Here is an 18870-nt window from a genome sequence, read left to right as displayed (position 1 = left end):
CTCCCCAACCCACCCACCTTCCCTGCAGCTTCGGTGAGGAACCGCCTGAAGAAAACCGGGTGCACCTGGGACACGCCATCATGTCCTTCTATGCCGCCTTGATCGACCTGCTTGGACGCTGTGCGCCAGAGATGCACGTGAGACCCTGAGCCAGGGCAGGATGGGAAGGGAGGGCAGGCACAGCCTCCTTGAACGCCCCATGCAGGCACTTGGTGACACGGAGTGAGCTCGAATACTTGGGTGGTCCTGGACTAGCAATGTTGGGGACACAACAGTGACGAAGACAGCCCCAGGGCCTGGTCTCACAGAGCTCCCAGTCCAGTGGGGGAGACAGACAGTGACACCCAGAGTGGTCAGAGCTGGGATAGGGGAGCACAGGAAGAGGGGTCGGGGCTGGGATGGCGGGGCACATGGAGAGGACTCAGGATGGGGATGGGGGACACAGGGAGAGGGGTCAGGATGGGGATGGGGTCACAGGGATAGGGGTTGGGGCCAGGATGAGGGGTCGCAGGGAGAGGGATCAGGATGAGGTTGGGGAGAACAAGGAGCGAGGTTGGGACTGGGGTGGGGGGGCACAGGCAGAGGAACGAGGGTTGGAAACTCTAGACAGCCTCCTGAGAAAGAGGCCTGCTCTACCCTCCTGTGTGGTAAGGGAGGGAGCAGAGCAGTCACTGAGTGGGGCACCAGCACCTGATGAGTGCCCCTCTCCCTCCCTCCATTCCCCAGCTAATCCAAGCCGGCAAGGGTGAGGCCCTGCGGATCCGCGCCATCCTCCGCTCCCTTGTGCCCTTGGAGGACCTCGTGGGCATCATCAGCCTCCCACTGCAGATTCCCACCCTGGGCAAAGGTGCGGAGGGGATGGAACTTGGCAAAGGAGTGATGCTGGGGAGGGAGCCGCTGGGTCCGCAGAGCATCCCCGAACCTGCCCTCCTTGCCTGCAGACGGGGCTCTGGTGCAGCCAAAGATGTCCGCATCCTTCGTGCCGGACCACAAGGCATCCATGGTGCTCTTCCTGGACCGTGTGTATGGCATCGAGAACCAGGACTTCTTGCTGCACGTGCTGGACGTGGGGTTCCTGCCCGACATGAGGGCAGCCGCCTCGCTGGACACGGTGAGCAGCCCCGCCTAGCCTGGCCACCCTCCCCACCTCCACAGAGGGACAGGAGATGGGTCACGGTAGAGCAGCAGCAGCTGCTTTTGTTTTTCTTGGGATTGTGGACATATCATAATCCCCAATACCATCATCAAGATAGAAAATGAAAACCAAGAAACATTGAATTCCGATGAAGGGTGAGTAGGAATTTCCACGACCTCTAGTTATAAGAAATCATCATTTGAGGCCAGGTGCGGTGACTCGCGCCTGTAATGCCAGCACTTTGGGGGGCCGAGGCCAGCGGATCACAAGGTCGGGAGTTCGAGACCAGCCTGACCAACATGGTGAAACCACGTCTATACTAAAAATACAAAAATTAGCCAGGTGTGGTGGCGCACACTTGTAATCCCAGCTACTCAGGAGGCTGAGGCAGGAGAATCACTTGAACCGGGGAGGCAGAGGTTGCAGTGAGCCGAGATCATGCCGCTGCACTCCAGCCTGGCAACGGAGCGAGATTCCGTCTCAGAAAAAAAGAATTTTATTCGCAGTGTTGGTTTGGCACTGTGGACACACAGAACTCTGTGCAGGAACAGCAGTAACAGAAGGGTGATAGGGCAAGGAAGATGAGCACTGAGAAGTGACCACCGATTTAGCAAAGTCAAGGTCACTGGAAACGGGGATGAGCAGTTTCAGCGGCGGACAGAAGCCTTCCGAGAGAGGGTTTAAGAGAGCCTGGGGCTGCGCATGGTGGCTCACCCCTGTAATAACTTTGGGAGGCCGAGGCGGGCGGGTCACTTGAAGCCAGGATTTCGAGACCAGCCTGGGCAACATGGAGAGATCCTGTCTCTACAAAAAAAATTAAATATGAGCTGGGCATGGTGGTGCACACCTGTAGTCCCCTTTACTAGAGAGGCTGAGGTGGGAGAATCACTTGAGGGACAGACATTGAGGCTGCAGTGAACCGTGATTACAACGCTGCATTCCAGCCTGGGCGACAGAGCGAGACCTTATCTCAAAAAAAAGAAAAATAAATTAGCCAGGCATGGAGGTGCATCCCTGGAGTCCTACCTACTAGGGAGGCTGAGGCAGGAGGATCACTTGAGGCCAGGAATTCGAGGCTGCAGGGAGCTATGATTGCACCACTGCACTCCAGCCTGGGCGACAGAGACCCCTGTCTCTAACAGATGAAAAAGAATGTATTACAGGAAGAAAGGTGAGGGTTAGAGAGGAGATAAGCGTGCAGACCATCGATATTTACAGAAGAGCCAAATCTGTAATGGGGTTCATTAATTTCATCGACCAGTTGTGTGTGTTTGAAATTTTGCATAATCCAAAGTAATAAGTGGTGGGGTGGGGGCTGTGGGCGTAGGGGTGTGGGCAAAGGGTGGGAGGAGGGTGGTAGAGAGTGGGAAGAGCAGGTTTTGGGGGAGTGATCAGAAGCTTGGATCCTTTGGCCAGAGTCGCTCAGGACAGGTGCCAGAGCAGCCCCAGGGGTGTGCAGCGGGCCTGATGTCCTCACCCTGCGCCCTAGGCCACTTTCAGCACCACCGAGATGGCGCTGGCGCTGAACCGCTACCTGTGCCTGGCCGTGCTGCCGCTCATCACCAAGTGTGCGCCGCTCTTTGCGGGCACAGAACACCGCGCCATCATGGTGGACTCTATGCTGCATACTGTGTACCGCCTGTCTCGGGGTCGTTCGCTCACCAAGGCGCAACGCGACGTCATCGAGGACTGCCTCATGGCGCTTTGCAGGTGGGGCGGGAACGGGCCTCGGGGCAGGGCGGGGGTAGGTGCAGGGGTGGGGCCGCAGAGCGGGTCTGGACGGTGGGGAAAGTCCCACCATTCTGTGCACGCTCCCGCAGGTATATTCGCCCGTCGATGCTGCAGCACCTGCTGCGGCGCCTGGTGTTCGACGTGCCCATCCTCAACGAGTTCGCCAAGATGCCACTCAAGGTGAGGGCAAGCGCTCTTTAGCATCTCGTTTCCAGGCCGCACCCACTGGTTTGCTCTTCCCTCCGACTGCGGGGCTCATTTGTGTCGGCACTGCCCAGCCCAATTAACCTGCACTAGTTAGGGCGGCGTCCCCATAGAAATCTCTTGGCATCCTTATTTGCATACTAGGATTCCCAGAACATTCACTTTGCTTCATTGATGCCTCTAGCATTCCCTAATTAGCATTTAGTTTGCTTAACAGTGAACCAGCCCCCGCTTCAATTAGCATATATTTGCATGGAGCACACCACTTTCCCTAATTAGCATGTTTATTTGCATGCCTGGACCACCAGACTTCCACTATTCAAATGAGTGCATTTATTTGAATAAACATTACCACAGCTATTCTGAATATTTGCACACTGTCTTTCTTATTTTTTCATTTGCATGCTAATTTGCATAAAGAGATACCCCAACTCAGATATCTTGACTATTTTGCATAATACACCAAAATCAGCTCCTATTTCAAATTTGCATTTTAGCCAGGGGCGGTGGCTCACGCCTGTACTCCCGGCACTTTGGGAGGCCGAGGTGGGCAGATCAATTGAGGTCAGGAGTTCGAGACCAGCCTGGCCAACATGGCGAAACCCCATCTCTACTAAAAATACAAAAATGAGCCAGGCATAGTGGAGCACGCCTGTAACCCCAGCTACTCTGGAGGCTGAGGCTGGAGAATTGCTTGAACCTGGGAGGCGGAGGTTGCAGTGAGCCGAGATCGTGCCACTGCACTCCAGCCTGGTCGACAGAGTGAGACTCCACCTCAAAAAAAAAAAAAAAATTTGCATTTTGGATAGTGGAGACCCTCTTCCCAATTACCATATATTTGCATGGGGTGCAGCCTTTGTTTCTACTTGGTATGTTAATTTGCATAAGCACAGATTGCTGCATCCATATGCCCATTTACTCACTCCATACCCATGGATTAATATTAGCACGCTTATTTGTGTAAAGCAATACCAGACAAAACCAGCTCTAGTTTAATGCCCATTTTAACTCTAAATTAAGAATGCTAAATTTGCATACTAAGCTGTCTAGGACCACTCTTCAATAAACATACCATTTCTTCCCTTATTAGCATATCATTTGCATAACCCACACCTCCTTTATAATTTAAAAGCACTGGCATGCCTGTGTCTCTCTGGGCCTTCATCTGCCTGCCATTCGCTGGTGCCCCCCTCATTTGTGTGTCCCCCTCTTGTTCCCACCCAGCTCCTCACCAACCACTATGAGCGCTGTTGGAAGTACTACTGCCTACCCACAGGCTGGGCCAACTTCGGGGTCACCTCGGAGGAGGAGCTGCACCTTACGCGGAAACTCTTCTGGGGCATCTTTGACTCTCTGGCCCATAAGGTCCGGGCAGCAGGGAGCCCCAAAATGGCCTATGTGGAGGGTTTGGGGCCCAAAATTGGGGGTCCAGAGTGAAATCCCCCAATTTTGAGGGGTTCAAGGAGGAGAAGCTTCTGCATGTTTGGATCTAGGAGGATCTATGGGTTGAGGCTTCAATTTGGAGGTTACGAAAGAGGGGCGGACCTCTAGTTTGGGAGCTTGGAGAGGGCAATATGGGGATGATCTGAGCGTACAGTTGGGACTGAGATTTGGGTTTCAAGGAGAGGGACCATAATTCAGGTTTGGGGGTTCAGGGAGGAGGGCTGATGATTGCAATGTGTGAATTTGAGGTCCTGGGGGTCAGTAAGGCTTATAGTGACCTCCTACCCCTGCTCCACCTGGCTTTCCCAGAAATACGACCCGGAGCTTTACCGCATGGCCATGCCTTGTCTGTGTGCCATCGCCGGGGCTCTGCCCCCCGACTATGTGGATGCCTCATACTCATCTAAGGCAGAGAAAAAGGCCACAGTGGATGCTGAAGGCAACTTTGATCCCCGGCCTGTGGAGACCCTCAAGTGAGGCCTGGGGGCTGGGAGACAGGAAGATTTCAGGGGTGGAGGGAACCCCAGCTCCAACATCTGCTAACCCTGTGCCCCCAACAGTGTGATCATCCCGGAGAAGCTGGACTCCTTCATTAACAAGTTTGCGGAGTACACACATGAGAAGTGGGCCTTCGACAAGGTTGGCCTCAGGGTCCTCCTATCCAAGAAACCCTCAAGACCCCAGCTTTCCCCCCAACCCGGTTCTTCCCTGAGGCCCCAGATCTCCCTGAGACCCCCCAGCCTTCCCTAAGACCCTTAACTTGTTCTGGGACCCTCTAAGATTCTCTGTCCTCAGCTCCTCCAGGGTCCCCCCCGTGTGTCCCCAACTGCTGCCTCCCCCTCACCCTGCCTCCCCTCCATCTCTAGATCCAGAACAACTGGTCCTATGGAGAGAACATAGACGAGGAGCTGAAGACCCACCCCATGCTCAGGCCCTACAAGACCTTTTCAGAGAAGGTGACCAGGCCTTGGGGCCCAGCATTGGGGGTCAAAATGAAACCCCCAAATTTGAGGATTCGGGGAGGAGTGAGGCAGGTTCACATGTTTGCATCTAGGTGGATCTGTGGGTTAGGTCTCCCCATTCATGGACTTTGCCTTCTCTCAAACTTGGTAGAGTGGGTAGAGACTCTGAGAGAGTGGGTTTGATTCCTTGGCTGTAGTAAGACTTCTCAGAGACTCGAGTGTCTAATGGGATAAGGAGATTGGGTTTGGGACGCTCTATTACAGAGCAGGTAAGAGACTTGAGTTGGAATCCAGACTGGACCATTGCCTAGCCACATGGTCAGGGTTTTCTCCTGTGGGGTCCTTCCTCTACCCCTCTCTCATCCCATTCCACCAACTCCCCACCCTCCTGTCCACCCCAGGACAAAGAGATTTACCGCTGGCCCATCAAGGAGTCCCTGAAGGCCATGATTGCCTGGGAATGGACGATAGAGAAGGCCAGGGAGGGTGAGGAGGAGAAGACGGAAAAGAAAAAAACGCGGAAGATATCACAAAGTGCCCAGGTGAAGGCGGGGCCTGGGTGGAGGGCAGAGGCATTGGGTGGGGGGAGGGTCTAGAACAAGGGGCATGGCCAGACACGGAAGGAATGGAGGGGAGAGGGGCCCAGGGAGGTAGGTGGGGCAAGAAGGGTGCAGAAACCTGAGATCTGGGAGAGGGCAGGGGTCTGAAGAACTGCAAAGGGCAGAGGAGAGAAGGATGGGGTGGTTTAGAGATAGGGCCTTAAGGAGAGGACACGGGGTCTTGAGCCAGGGGAGGGTGGAGGGGGTAGAATGGACTAGTGGGGCCTGGGGAGGGACTGGCCTAGGCTTCCTGCTAGCCCATCAGCCCACCTCCCATCTTCCCCTTGTCCTCTCAGACCTACGATCCTCGAGAAGGCTACAACCCTCAGCCCCCCGATCTTAGCGCTGTTACCCTGTCCCGGGAGCTGCAGGTGAGAGCCCTGATCCTTTTGGGGGGACACGGGGTATCTTTGGGGGGGCTGGCATCCTCTGAATCTAGCCCTTGACTCTGCATCCACTCCCAGGCCATGGCAGAACAACTGGCAGAAAATTACCACAACACGTGGGGACGGAAGAAGAAGCAGGAGCTGGAAGCCAAAGGTGAGGGCGCCCATGCCGCCCCCACGCGACCCCCGTGGATTCACCGTGTGGTTTTGCTGATTGCCTTCATGCCCCTGAAACTCGGTTTTTCCATCTGTAGATGGGAATAAACAGCGTTTACCACCGTGGGGTAATGAGATGAGCACCAGCAAGCAATGTTTCCGTTATTCGTATCTTCATCTTTATTACCATAATTACGCATGCCGGGCACTGCAGGAACCACTTCAGTGAGAGTGGCCCGGGTCTTCCCCAGAGCCCTGATTTCTGGTCTTTGCCTCCCCAGGCGGTGGGACCCACCCCTTGCTGGTCCCCTACGACACGCTCACGGCCAAGGAGAAGGCACGAGATCGAGAGAAGGCCCAGGAGCTGCTGAAATTCCTGCAGATGAATGGCTACGCGGTTACAAGGCACGCGGGTTGGGGCACCCTCGGAAAAGCAGCAGGCGGAACCCACCCGGCAACGGCTGGGAGGGGCGGGGCCGGAGAGGGGTGGAACCGACAGGAGCAGGGCCTGGGGAGCAAAGATGGAACCAGAGGGGAGGAGCTAAGGGAGTGGGGCCTGGACACAGAGGCGGGGCCAGATGGGGAGGAGTTCGAAATGGGCGGGGCTTAAGAAGCACAGGCGGGACCAGAGAGGAGAGGAGGAAGGGAAGGGCAGGGCCCAGGGTGCAGAGGCGGGGCCAGAGAGTGGAGGAGACTGAGAGGGGCGGGGACCGGTGATTGGAGGAGGGACCAAAGAGGAGAGAAGGCCGAAAAGGGTGGGGCCCGGGGAACAGAGGTAGGGCCAAAGAGGAAGAGGCTGAGAGGGGCGGGGGCTGGGGAGCACAGGCGGGGCCGGGGCGGGGGGAGGTACAGAGGGGCGGGGACTGGTGAGTGGAGGCGGGACCAAAGAGGAGAGAAGGGCTGAGAAGGGCAGGGCCCGGGGAACAGAGGTGGGGCCAAAGGGGAGGAGGCTGAGAGGGGCGGGGCCTGGGGAAGAGAAGAGCGGCCAGAGAGGGGAGAAGGTTGAGTGGGGTGGGGCATGGGGGACTCAGAGTGGAGCTCCAACCTGGGATGAAGCCAAAGCTGATAGAGACGGGGCCAGCAGGAGCAGAGGCGGACCTGAGAAGGATGGGAAACTGTAGGGCCAGCGTCTGGGCTGATCCTTCTCTCCACATCTCCATGCAGAGGCCTTAAGGACATGGAACTGGACTCGTCTTCCATTGAAAAGCGGTTTGCCTTTGGCTTCCTGCAGCAGCTGCTGCGCTGGATGGACATTTCTCAGGAGTTCATTGCCCACCTGGGTACGGAGAAATTCCCCCGTTTATGCCCGCCCCACCTGCAGACACCAGTTATGCAGACCAGACTCACCTAGGACACCTGTTCACGCACTCAATCCGTCCTCCCCTTATTTGATGTTTATTGAGCTTCTACTATGTGCCAGACACTGTTCTAGATGCTGGGGTGCAGCAGTGAAGAAGACAAATGACCCCTGCTCCCCTGCAACTACTCCTGTGTTGGATTCAGGCAATTAGCATCATAAATAACTAAATCGTTTAGTGTTAGAAGGTGATCAGTGTTATGGGGAGAAGAAAACAATAGAGCCAGGTAGAGGGGATTGGGAATGTGGAGCCAGTTGTAATTTTATTTCATTTCATTTTATTTTTATTTTTAATTTAATTAATTAATTTATTTTTGAGACGGAGGTTCGCTCTTGTTGCCCAGGCTGGAGTGCAGTGGCACGGTCTCGGCTCACTGCAACCTCTGCTTTCCGGTTTCAAGCGATTCTCCTGCCTCGGCCTCCTGAGTAGCAGGGACCACAGGCACGGGCGCCACCACACCCAGCTAATTTTTTGTATTTTTTAGTAGAGACGGGGTTTCACCATGTTGGCCAGGATGGTCTCGATCTCTTGCCCTCGTGATCTGCCCGCCTCAGCCTCCCAAAGTGCTGGGATTAAAGGTGTGAGCCACTGTGCCCGGCTTGCCAGTTGTAATTTTAAATAGGGTGTTCCAGAAAGACTTTGATGAGAATGTGATATCTGGGGCAAGCCATGAAGGAGGTAAGAGAGGAGCTGTGTGGACCTCTGGGGGACATCTGTTCCTTGAAGGCAAAGGAACAGCGAGTGCAAAGGCCCTGAGAGGTCCCTGGTGTGAGTGTCAGGATGCCCTGTAGCTGAAGCAGAGTCATCGAGGGGGACAGTGAGATAAACGAGGTCACAGAGGTGACTGGGGCAGATCATGCAGGGCTTTGCAAGCTGTGATGAGGACTTTGACCTTTACGTGCAGTGAGATGGAGTTGGGGGTTGGGGGCTGAGCCGAGGAGGGACGTGATCCATGATTGTGGTGTTCACAGGGTCCCTGTGGCTTGACTGGGGTGGGGACAGGAGCCGAAAAGGGTGAGAACTGGGCAGATTTCTGGATCTATTTTGAAGGCTGAGGCTATTGGGGTGCCCCCAATGCCTCTTATAGGCCACTAAGAATTACAGCTAGGCCCTACAATCGCCTCCGGTTTCCGCTAGAGAACCCCCAGCATTCCCCTTGAGAGCTACCCTCAGGAGCCCCGAGATTCCCTCCAGGTGAGTGGCAGAGCAGGATTCGCTGTCACATCTCACCTCAAAGCCTGCCTGCTGAGCTTCAGTGCTGCACATCCTCTTGACAATTCCCTTCCCTCTCTAGACCTCAGTTTCCTCACCTGTGATATGGGCATATGTTCACCGTAACTAGCCATGGTTCTGTCACTGGGTGACCTGGGGTTAGTTACTTCACTTGAGTTTCCTCATCTGAAAAATGGGGGCTGGGAACCAACTGCACAGACCTCCAAGTTGTAAGGGGACTGTGTGAGGATGACATGCCTCACAGTGCCAAGGACATAGCAAGTGTTTAATAATTGGAGCCAGTGTCATTATTATTATTATGATGATTTGGAGACGGAGTCTTGCTCTCTCACCCAGGCTGGAGTGTAGTGGCACGATCTCGGCTCACTGCAAGCTCTGCCTCCCAGGTTCACACCATTCTTCTGCCTCAGCCTCCCAAGTAGCTGGGACTACAGGCGCCCGCCACCACGCCCGGCTAATTTTTTGTGTTTGTATTTTTAGTAGAGATGGAGTTTCACCATGTTGGCCAGGATGGTCTCGATCTCCTGACCTTGTGATCCACCTGCCTCAGCCTCCCAAAGTGCTGGGATTACAGGCGTGAGCCACCGCGCCCGGCCCAGTATTATTACTTTAATAGTATCAGTTATGACTATCACCATTATTATTGTTTGAAATTTATTTCCATTTTAAAATTAACTCTAATTTTTTATATTGACTTCTTGTTTCATTTGGTTCATTCATTCATTTATTGCAGATTAACTCAGTGCCATGTGTATTCAAGTTCAGAATGAAAAACACTTATGGTGGGTGAGGAAGGGCATGTTGCATGACCTTAACCCATTCTAGTTTGTTTTCCCCATTGTCAGCTTCAGAAAGGGCTTGATAAAGGAGTTGTCAGCTTCAAGAAGGGTTTGATCAAGAAGTTGGGGGAAAGCACTTTGGGAGGTTGAGACGGGTGGATCACCTGAGGTCAGAAGTTTGAGACCAGCCTGGACAACATGGTGAAACCTTGGCTGTACTAAAAATACAAAAATTAGCTGGGTGTGTGGGAGCGTGTCTATAATCCCAGCTATTTGGAAGGCTGAGTCAGGAGAATCACTTGAACTCAGGAGGCAGAGAGTGCAGTGAGCCGAGATCGTGCCATTGCACTCCAGTCTGGGCGACAAGAAAAAAAAAAAGGAGTTGGGGGGAATCAGATGAAAGGTAGGAGAAAGGTTTATCTCAAAGCCAACACAAATGACTTCATACCAATACTTTATCCCCCATCATTTCCCAATTCTGCTCCCAGCATCCTTCCCATCAGAACACCCTGGGTTCCCCAGCCTTGAACCCACTGTGAACCCTATTTGCCCTCCCTACAGAGGCTGTGGTCAGCAGTGGGCGAGTGGAAAAGTCCCCACATGAACAGGAGATTAAATTCTTTGCCAAGGTGAGAGGTGGGCTTAGGAGCTGGAGGGGACCGGGGACTCATAGGCTCTCCCCACCCCTCACTGGACGCTTTATCTCCCTCCCCCGCCATCTCCAGATCCTGCTCCCTTTGATCAACCAGTACTTCACCAACCACTGCCTCTATTTCTTGTCCACTCCGGCTAAAGTGCTGGGCAGTGGCGGCCACGCCTCCAACAAGGAGAAGGAAATGATCACCAGGTGGGCTGCCTGTGACCCTAGACCCAGCCCCCTGACCTCACAGGACTGTAATCGTTTGCCCATGGAGGCTCTGTCCTGGGTGCTGGGTGTTGGGTACTGACTGTCTCCTGCAAAGGTGATTGAAGGGTAACCAGCCATCCTAGTGTACCCGGGACTGAAGGGTTTCCCAGGATGTGGGACTCTCAGGCAACTTGGGACAAATCGATTACCCTGTCCAGGAAGGCCAACTCAAGGCCGGGCGTGGTGGCTCACGCCTGTAATTCCAACACTTTGGGAAGCTGAGGTGGGAAGATCACTTGAAGCCAGGGGTTTGAGGCCAGCCTGGGCAACATACTGAGACCCCATTTCTACAAAAAATACAAAAATTAGCTGGGCTTGGTGGCGCATGCCTGTAGTCCCAGCTACTCAGGAGGCTGAGGCGGGAGGATCGCTTGAACCCAGGAGCTGGAGGCCGCAGGGAGCTGGGATCGCGCCACTGCACTCCGGCCTGGGTGACAGAGCAAGACCCTGTCTCAAAAAAAATAAAGAATAATAAGAAAGGCCGACTCGCCCCTCACCTCCCCAGCATCCCAGTTACTGCCTGTGACTTTCCAGCTTGCCCATCTGTCTGTCCCTTCCCATCCCTCCTGTCTCCATCATTCAGCCCCATCCTGGTTCCTCTCCTTGTCTTCTCGGTCCCTGTCTCCTCTAATTGGGTCACGCTGTCCTCGTCTCCTTGGCCTCCTCACTTGCTGTTTCTCCTGCCTTCTGTCCCTTTCTCTTTCTTCAGCCTCTTCTGCAAACTTGCTGCTCTTGTCCGCCACCGAGTCTCTCTCTTTGGTAAGTGGCTCCGCACCTTCGGTCTTCCTCCCTAATCTCTCTCTTCCCCACCCTGAAGAAATAGCTCCCAGCTTCTGCCTTAATTTGAACAACCTTTGTTGTGTTCTTCCTCTGGACTCAGAGACATGGACGAGGTATCCCGGGGGCAGGGCAGTGACTGAGACGCCCTGGGCCTGCCCTCATGGAGCTCCCAGGCCAGTGGGAGAGACAGACCCATCTCCACACAAGGACAGCCCAGTGGGGTCAGGGCTGGGCAGGAGGAAGGCCAGGAGAGTGGTCAGGCTGGGGAGGAGGGAAGTTTGGAGGCGCTGTAGGAGTCCGGGGCGGTGGCGGTGCAGTAGCATTCCAACTTAGCCTGCAGGTAGCCTCAGGAAGAGAGGGGTTGGGGTGGATGTAGAGGGAGGAACTGTCCTCTGTCCTCTTAGCCATGGCATCCCCCCGGCCCATCTTCCTCTCCCAGGGACGGACGCCCCGGCTGTGGTCAACTGTCTTCACATCCTGGCCCGCTCCCTGGATGCCAGGTAAGGCCATGGGCAGTGGCACCCACTCCCACCATCTTCGGGCCCCCACCCCAACCCCTGGTCTCCTAGACTCTCCGATTCCAGAGCTGATGTTCCCCCACTGCCCTTCTAGGACAGTGATGAAGTCAGGCCCTGAGATCGTGAAGGCTGGCCTCCGCTCCTTCTTTGAGAGTGCCTCGGAGGACATCGAGAAGATGGTGGAGAACCTGCGGCTGGGCAAGGTGTCGCAGGCGCGCACCCAGGTGAAAGGCGTGGGCCAGAACCTCACCTACACCACCGTGGCGCTGCTGCCGGTCCTCACCACCCTCTTCCAGCACATCGCCCAGCACCAGTTCGGAGATGACGTCATCCGTAAGGGCGCCTGACCCAAGGGCAGGTTGCGGGGAGTCAGTGTGGCCAACACCACCCATCCGGGTGCCTGTGAGAGTCCCTGAGTGTTTGAGTGTGTGGATTTCTTGCTGTAAGCAAAGCATGCAGTCAGTACCTTGGCAGGTGGCAAATGAGTTAATGAGGACGTGAACTCAGCAGCTCTAACAAAAGACCCTAAGTGGACTGGCACAGCGACTCACGCCTGTAATCCCAGCACTTTGGGAGGCTGAGACAGGAGGACTGCTTGAGCTCAGGAGTTCAAGACCAGCCTGGGCAACATAGCGAGACCCTGTCTCTACTAAAAAAAAAAATTTAAAGATTAGCCAGGCATGGAGGCACATGCCTGTAATCCCAGCTACTGGGGAGGCTGACGAGGGAGGATCACTTGAGTCCAAGAGTTGGAGGCTGCAGTGAGCTATGATCATACCACTGCACTCCAGCCTGGACAGCAGAGCAAAATTCTGTGTCTAAAATAAAGAAAGAATAAAATAGGGTCCTTGATGTTAAAAAAGAGAGTCTATTGATAAAGCTTAGGAAAAGTAGCACTTGGCCGAGCGCAGTGTCTCACGCCTGTAATCCCAGCACTTTGGGAGGCCAAGGCGGACAGATCACCTGAGCTCAGGAGTTCAAGACCAGCCTGGCCAACATAATGAAACCTTGTCTCTACTAAAATACAAAAATTAGCCGGGCATGGTGGTGGTCACCTATAATCCCAGTTACTTGGGAGGCTGAGGCAGGAGAATTGCTTGAACCCAGGAGGCGAAGGTTGCAGTGTGCCGAGATCATGCCATTGCACGCCAGCCTGGGCAACAGAGCGAGACTCCATCTCAAAAGAAAAGAAAAGAAAAGAAAAGTAGCAGTTGGTGGCCAGCCACGTGACTCATACCTGTAATTGCAGCACTTTGGGAGGCCGAGGTAGGAAGATCTCTTGAGCCCAGGATTTCAAGACCAACCTGGGCAACACAGCAAAACCCCATCTTAAAAAAAGAAGAAAAGAAAAGTAGCACCTCGATAGGGTTCTTCTCCCATCCAACTTTGTATTTTGAAATTTTCAAAACATACAGAAAGGTGGAAAGAAGAAAATTGCTGGCTGGGCATGGTGGCTCACACCTGTAGTCCCAGCTACTCGGGAGGCTGAGGCGCAAGAACTGCTTGAATCTGGGAGGTGGAGGTTGCAGTGAGCTGAGATTGCACCACTGCACTCCAGCTTGGGTGACAGAGCAAGACTCCATCTCAAAAAAAGAAAAAAAAAAGAAAATTGTTAACAATTTGCCCGGTGTGCTTACCCTTCACTGTATGGTTGAAAGTATTTACAGTTTTTTTGTTGAACTTTTGGGTGTAAGTTGCACACACCAGGGTAACCTCATCCCTTAATGTTCATCAGCTGGCTTTCCTAGAATAGGAACCTTCTCTTGTGTAACCACGATATCATTATCACACCTAACGTAGCCATATTTAAATTTCCCTCATTACCCACAAAATGTCTTTGATTTTTAAAAAAAAAAAATTCAGAATCCAGTCAAGTTTCTCCTGCTGCATTTGGTGGTTGTGTCTCTGTAGTGTCTTTAAAATCTAGAATAGCCCCGCCCTCTTTTTGCCTCATGATGAGCTTCTTAACTTGGCCTTCTGGAGGGCATGTGGTTAACCTAAAATTGGTCTGGGCGCAGTGGCTCGCACCTGTAATCCCAGCACTTTGGGAGGCCAAGGTGGGCAAATCACTTGAGACCAGGAGTTTGAGATCAGCCTGGGCAACATACTGAGACCCCATATCTAAAAAAATTTTTTTAAATTTTTATTTATTTATTTATTTTGAGACAGAGTCTCACTCTGTCACCCAGGCTGGAGTGCAGTGGCACAATCTCGGTTCACTGCAACCTCTGCCTCCTGGGTTCAAGTGATTCTCCTGCCTCAGCCTCCCGAGTAGCTGGGATTACAGGCATTCACCACCACACTCACATAATTTTTGTATTTTTAGTAGAGATGGGCTTTCACCATGTTGCCCAGGCTGGTCTCGAACTCCGGACCTCAGGTGATCCGCCCACCTCAGCCTCCAAAGTGCTGGGATTACAGGCGTGAGCCGCTGCGCCAACCCTAAAAATATATACATTTTAAATAAAATGAAAAAGATAGCCTAAAATTGCAGCAGTATTGCAGGTCTGTTTGCATTTTTCTGGAGGAAGTACCCCTCACTTTCATCATAGAGGGCCATGAGTCCTCTCCAGGGAAGAAGCAACATCTAGCCTTTATTGACTGCCTACTGTGTGCCCCGTTCTAGTGGCTTTCCAAGTAGTAACTCATTTGATACAACCACCCCGTGAGGAAGGTACTGTAACTATTCCCATGTTATAGGTAGGGAAGCTGAGGCTGAGAGAGTTGGTAACTTGCTCAAGTCACAAGACTCGTACATGGAAGGCTGGCTGTACAGCTGCTTGCTCTTCCCCACTGCATGGGCCTATTTGGAGACAAGGGAGGTGGAGTGGGGAGGGCTTGTCTTGTGAGCGCATCCCGCAGCCTCGCCCTCTGTCTCCCTCAGTGGACGACGTCCAGGTCTCTTGCTACCGAACGCTGTGCAGTATCTACTCCCTGGGAACCACCAAGAACACTTATGTGGAAAAGTAAGGAGAGAGAGCCATCGTTTGGGACTGGGTGGGGCTGGAGGTAGCAGGGGAAGAAGATGGGGTGGGTGAAAAGCAGGGTAAATGTTAAGAATTTTCCCGCTCACGGCGGCAGCCGCAGTTCCCCACGGCGGCCGCGTGAGGGCGCTCAGGGACAGGTCAGCTACGGAGGTAGAGCCGCCAGGTCTGGGGCCGTGAAGCAGGCGGGCCTCGCTGGGGAAGACGGGGAGGCGCAGGCCACGGAGGCTGCACACAGGAGCCACGCAACACCGGGATCCCTGGGGAGGGCCCCTGGCAGTGGCCACGTGACTGCTTCTTAGCTGAGATTACTGATACAGCAAGAGCGGGGCTGAGGCTGTTTCCACCAGCTCTGAAGTTATTCAGATTTCAAGTGACACCAGCGGTGCGCGGTGTCTCACACCTGTGAGCACTTTGGGAGGCTGAGGCAGGAGGATCATTTGAGCTCAGGAGTTTGAGACCAGCCTGGGCAACATAGTGAGACTCCATCTCTACAAAAAAAAATTTTTTTCATTAGCCTGGTGTGGTGTGGTGTGATGGCGCGCTGGTGCCTGTAAATCCAGCTACTCCTAAGGCTGAGATGGGGGGATCGCTTGAGCTCAGGAATTTGAGACCAGCCTGAGCAGCATAGTGAGACTGCATCTCTACAAAAACGACTTTTTTTTTAAACTAGCTAGGCATGGTATGGTGTGTGCCTGTAATCCCAGCGACTCAGAAGGCTGAGGTGGGAGGATCACTTGAGCCCAGGAATTTGAGGTTGCAGTGAGCCGAGATCAGGCCACTGCACTGCAGCCTGAGTGACAGAGCGAGACCCTGTCTTAAAAAACAAAATAAGTGGCACACATGGATGAATGGCAGCTTTGTCCCAAAGGGTTCTGGGAGGAGCCGTTTCTATGGAGATGGGGCTGGGACCCAGGACCCCAAAGAGGGGGACACGTGGCAGCTAAACGCAGCCCCCTCTTCCAGGCTTCGGCCAGCCCTCGGGGAGTGCCTGGCCCGTCTGGCAGCAGCCATGCCGGTGGCGTTCCTGGAGCCGCAGCTGAACGAGTACAATGCCTTCTCCGTGTACACCACCAAGTCTCCCCGGGAGCGGGCCAGTAAGCTGTGTGGGACGGGAGCAGTGGCCGGGAGTCCGGATCTCCCCAGCACAGGGCCTTGGGGAGAGCCTAATTTGGGGGTGGTGTGGCTGGGCTGGGCTGTGAGCGGCTGAGGATTCCCCAGGTTGGGAGTGCCACACATTCAGGAACCCCAGAGTTTATGGTTTGGGGGCATTTCAAGGCCGTTACATGGGGAGAATTAGGAGATTAATTTCATTTTTAAAAACAGAATCTATTGATAAAAGTTAAGAAAAGTAGCACTTGGCGGCCAGGCGCAGTGGGTCACGCCTGTAATCCCAGCACTTTGAGAGGCCAAGGTAGGAGGATTGCTTGAGTCCAGGAGTTCAAGACCAACCTGGGCAACATAGCAAAACCCCATCCATGGAATTTGGAGCTATGGAATTTATTTTAGTGATGGTGACATTTGAGGGCATCATCAAGCTTGGAGACATAGGGTGAGGGGTATTTGAGCGTGAGAGGATTGAGGGAAGGCATGGGTTCATTCATTCATTCAGCAAATATGTATTGAGCAGTTGCTATGCATGAAGTGCTGTCCTAGTCACCTGAGGTTCAGCAGTGAACAGATAAAACAGACAAAAATCCCCTGAGTTCTGGGTCCAGAGGCTAGAATGAGGCGTGGACCTGGGGGGAATATATGCTCCAAGGCAGGAAGCTTGTCTTCTTGGTCAGCTGTGCTCCCAGAATGGCACCTGGCCCACAGTCAGCAAATGAGCAAGTGATAGGTTGTCTGTTTCAAGGGACTGAACCAGGTGTGGGATTCAGAGAGACAAGGTGGGGAAGACAGGGTGGGGTTGGAAAAGGTCTCTTTTGGAGTATGCTGTATAGCAGGGGTGAGGGGAATGGGTTTGGGATGTGGGAGATTTTAGGAGGGAAGGTTTCTAGGGGTGAGATTTTAGGGAGCAGACAGGCTCAGGGGTGTGAAGTGTTTGCGGGGCCACTGAGTTTCAATGTGAGGGTTGGGAGAGGTAGTTGGGTTGGAGGGTGAGATGGGAGGAATAGGGTTTGGGAGACTGTTTTGGGGGGTGGCAATTCAATGGTGTCTGATGTATTGCGGGGGAGGCCAGGGCACTGAGGTCTGGGGGTGATGGCTTGACAGTCCCTGCCCCCATCCTTGTACCCCAGTCCTGGGGCTCCCCAACAGCGTGGAGGAGATGTGTCCCGACATCCCGGTGCTGGAGCGGCTCATGGCAGACATCGGGGGGCTGGCCGAGTCAGGGGCCCGCTACACAGAGATGCCGCACGTCATCGAGATCACGCTGCCCATGCTATGCAGCTACCTGCCCCGATGGTGGGAGCGCGGGCCCGAGGCACCCCCTCCCGCCCTGCCCGCCGGCGCCCCCCCACCCTGCACAGCTGTCACCTCTGACCACCTCAACTCCCTGCTGGGGAATATCCTGAGAATCATCGTCAACAACCTGGGCATTGACGAGGCCTCCTGGATGAAGCGGCTGGCTGGTGGGTTGGGGGCACTGGGCCTCTGAGGGGTGGGCCAGCGGCCTGGGCTCCCTTGGCCAGATGGTCTGAAAGGGAGACCCATGGTCCCCTCGGAGTTAGGAGGAGTCAGAGTGTAGGTTTTTTCAGCGTCAAAATGCCAGGGGTCAGCTGGGCACAGTGGCTCACAACTGTAACACCAACACTTTAGGAGACCAAGGTGGGAAGATTAGTTGAGGCCAGCCATTTGAGACCAGCCTAGGTAACATAACACGACCCCATCTCTTTAAAAAAAAAAAAAAAAAAATCTTTTTTTAATTAGCCAGGTGTGGTGGCACACACATTTATAGTCCCAGCTACTTGGGAGGCTGAGGCAGAAGGATCTCTTGAGCCCAGGAGTTGGAGGCAGCAGTGAGCTGTGATTATACCACTGCACTCCAGCCTGGGTGACAGAGTGAGATACTCTCTCAAAACAAACAAAACAAAAGGAAAGAAAGAGACAGAAAGAAAAGAAAAAGAAAGGAAGAAAGAAAGAAAAAGAAAGGAAGGAAGGAAAGAAGGAAAAGAAAAAGGGAGGGAGGGAGAGAGGGAAAAAAAGGGAAGGAAAGAAGGAAGGAAGGAAGAAAGAAAGGAAGAAAGAAAGAAATGGGTCCTCAAAGCGTTAGGTTTCCTGATTCAGAAGTTTCATGTCAGGGCCAGGCACGATGGCTCATGCCTGTAATCCCAGCACTTTGAGAGGCCGAGGTAGGTGGATCACTTGAGACCAGGAGTTCAAGACTAGCCTGGGCAACATGGTGAAACCTTGTCTCTATTATTTAAAAAAAAAAAAAAAAAGTTTTGTGTAAGGAAACAGGTTGTAGATCAGGGTGAAGCTAGAAATCAGGAGCTGGGATCAAAGGCCAGGGTCAGGGGCCAGAGGCTGGGGTAAGAAGCCCACTCACGACCTTGGGGTCATAGCCAGAAATCACATAGTGAGGTAAGAGTCTGGGTATGGGCCAGGTCAGAGGTTAAAGATTGGGGTCAGGGGTCATGCTAGTTAAGGGTGAGGTAACAGGCAGGTGCTGTGGCTCACGCCTGTAATCCCAGCACTTTGGGAGGCCGAGGTGGGTGGATCTCCTGAGGTCAGGAGTTCAAGACCAGCCTGGC

General features: G+C 53.7%; 1 protein-coding gene across 1 annotated transcript in view; it reads left to right on the top strand.

Moving 5' to 3' along the window:
• RYR1 (ryanodine receptor 1) overlaps nucleotides 1–18870 on the top strand; it is a 159845-nt gene that overhangs the window by 64714 nt on the left and 76261 nt on the right. Inside the window, exons 46-67 of the mRNA XM_058426182.1 lie at nucleotides 29–137; nucleotides 727–847; nucleotides 942–1111; nucleotides 2625–2845; nucleotides 2956–3046; nucleotides 4295–4435; nucleotides 4823–4986; nucleotides 5074–5152; nucleotides 5380–5469; nucleotides 5877–6017; nucleotides 6371–6445; nucleotides 6539–6614; nucleotides 6898–7021; nucleotides 7781–7896; nucleotides 10548–10615; nucleotides 10712–10833; nucleotides 11603–11652; nucleotides 12113–12173; nucleotides 12286–12524; nucleotides 15076–15157; nucleotides 16142–16272; nucleotides 17416–17748. Coding sequence (XP_058282165.1) covers nucleotides 29–137; nucleotides 727–847; nucleotides 942–1111; nucleotides 2625–2845; nucleotides 2956–3046; nucleotides 4295–4435; nucleotides 4823–4986; nucleotides 5074–5152; nucleotides 5380–5469; nucleotides 5877–6017; nucleotides 6371–6445; nucleotides 6539–6614; nucleotides 6898–7021; nucleotides 7781–7896; nucleotides 10548–10615; nucleotides 10712–10833; nucleotides 11603–11652; nucleotides 12113–12173; nucleotides 12286–12524; nucleotides 15076–15157; nucleotides 16142–16272; nucleotides 17416–17748 — 2804 coding nt within the window. The remainder of the gene's footprint in view (nucleotides 1–28; nucleotides 138–726; nucleotides 848–941; nucleotides 1112–2624; nucleotides 2846–2955; nucleotides 3047–4294; nucleotides 4436–4822; nucleotides 4987–5073; nucleotides 5153–5379; nucleotides 5470–5876; nucleotides 6018–6370; nucleotides 6446–6538; nucleotides 6615–6897; nucleotides 7022–7780; nucleotides 7897–10547; nucleotides 10616–10711; nucleotides 10834–11602; nucleotides 11653–12112; nucleotides 12174–12285; nucleotides 12525–15075; nucleotides 15158–16141; nucleotides 16273–17415; nucleotides 17749–18870) is intronic.

Source organism: Hylobates moloch, unplaced genomic scaffold (assembly GCF_009828535.3).
Source record: "Hylobates moloch isolate HMO894 unplaced genomic scaffold, HMol_V3 SCAFFOLD_13, whole genome shotgun sequence".
NCBI lineage: Eukaryota > Metazoa > Chordata > Mammalia > Primates > Hylobatidae > Hylobates > Hylobates moloch.
The sequence above is the reverse complement of the archived record's forward strand: the minus strand, read 5'-3'. Positions and strand labels throughout refer to the sequence as shown.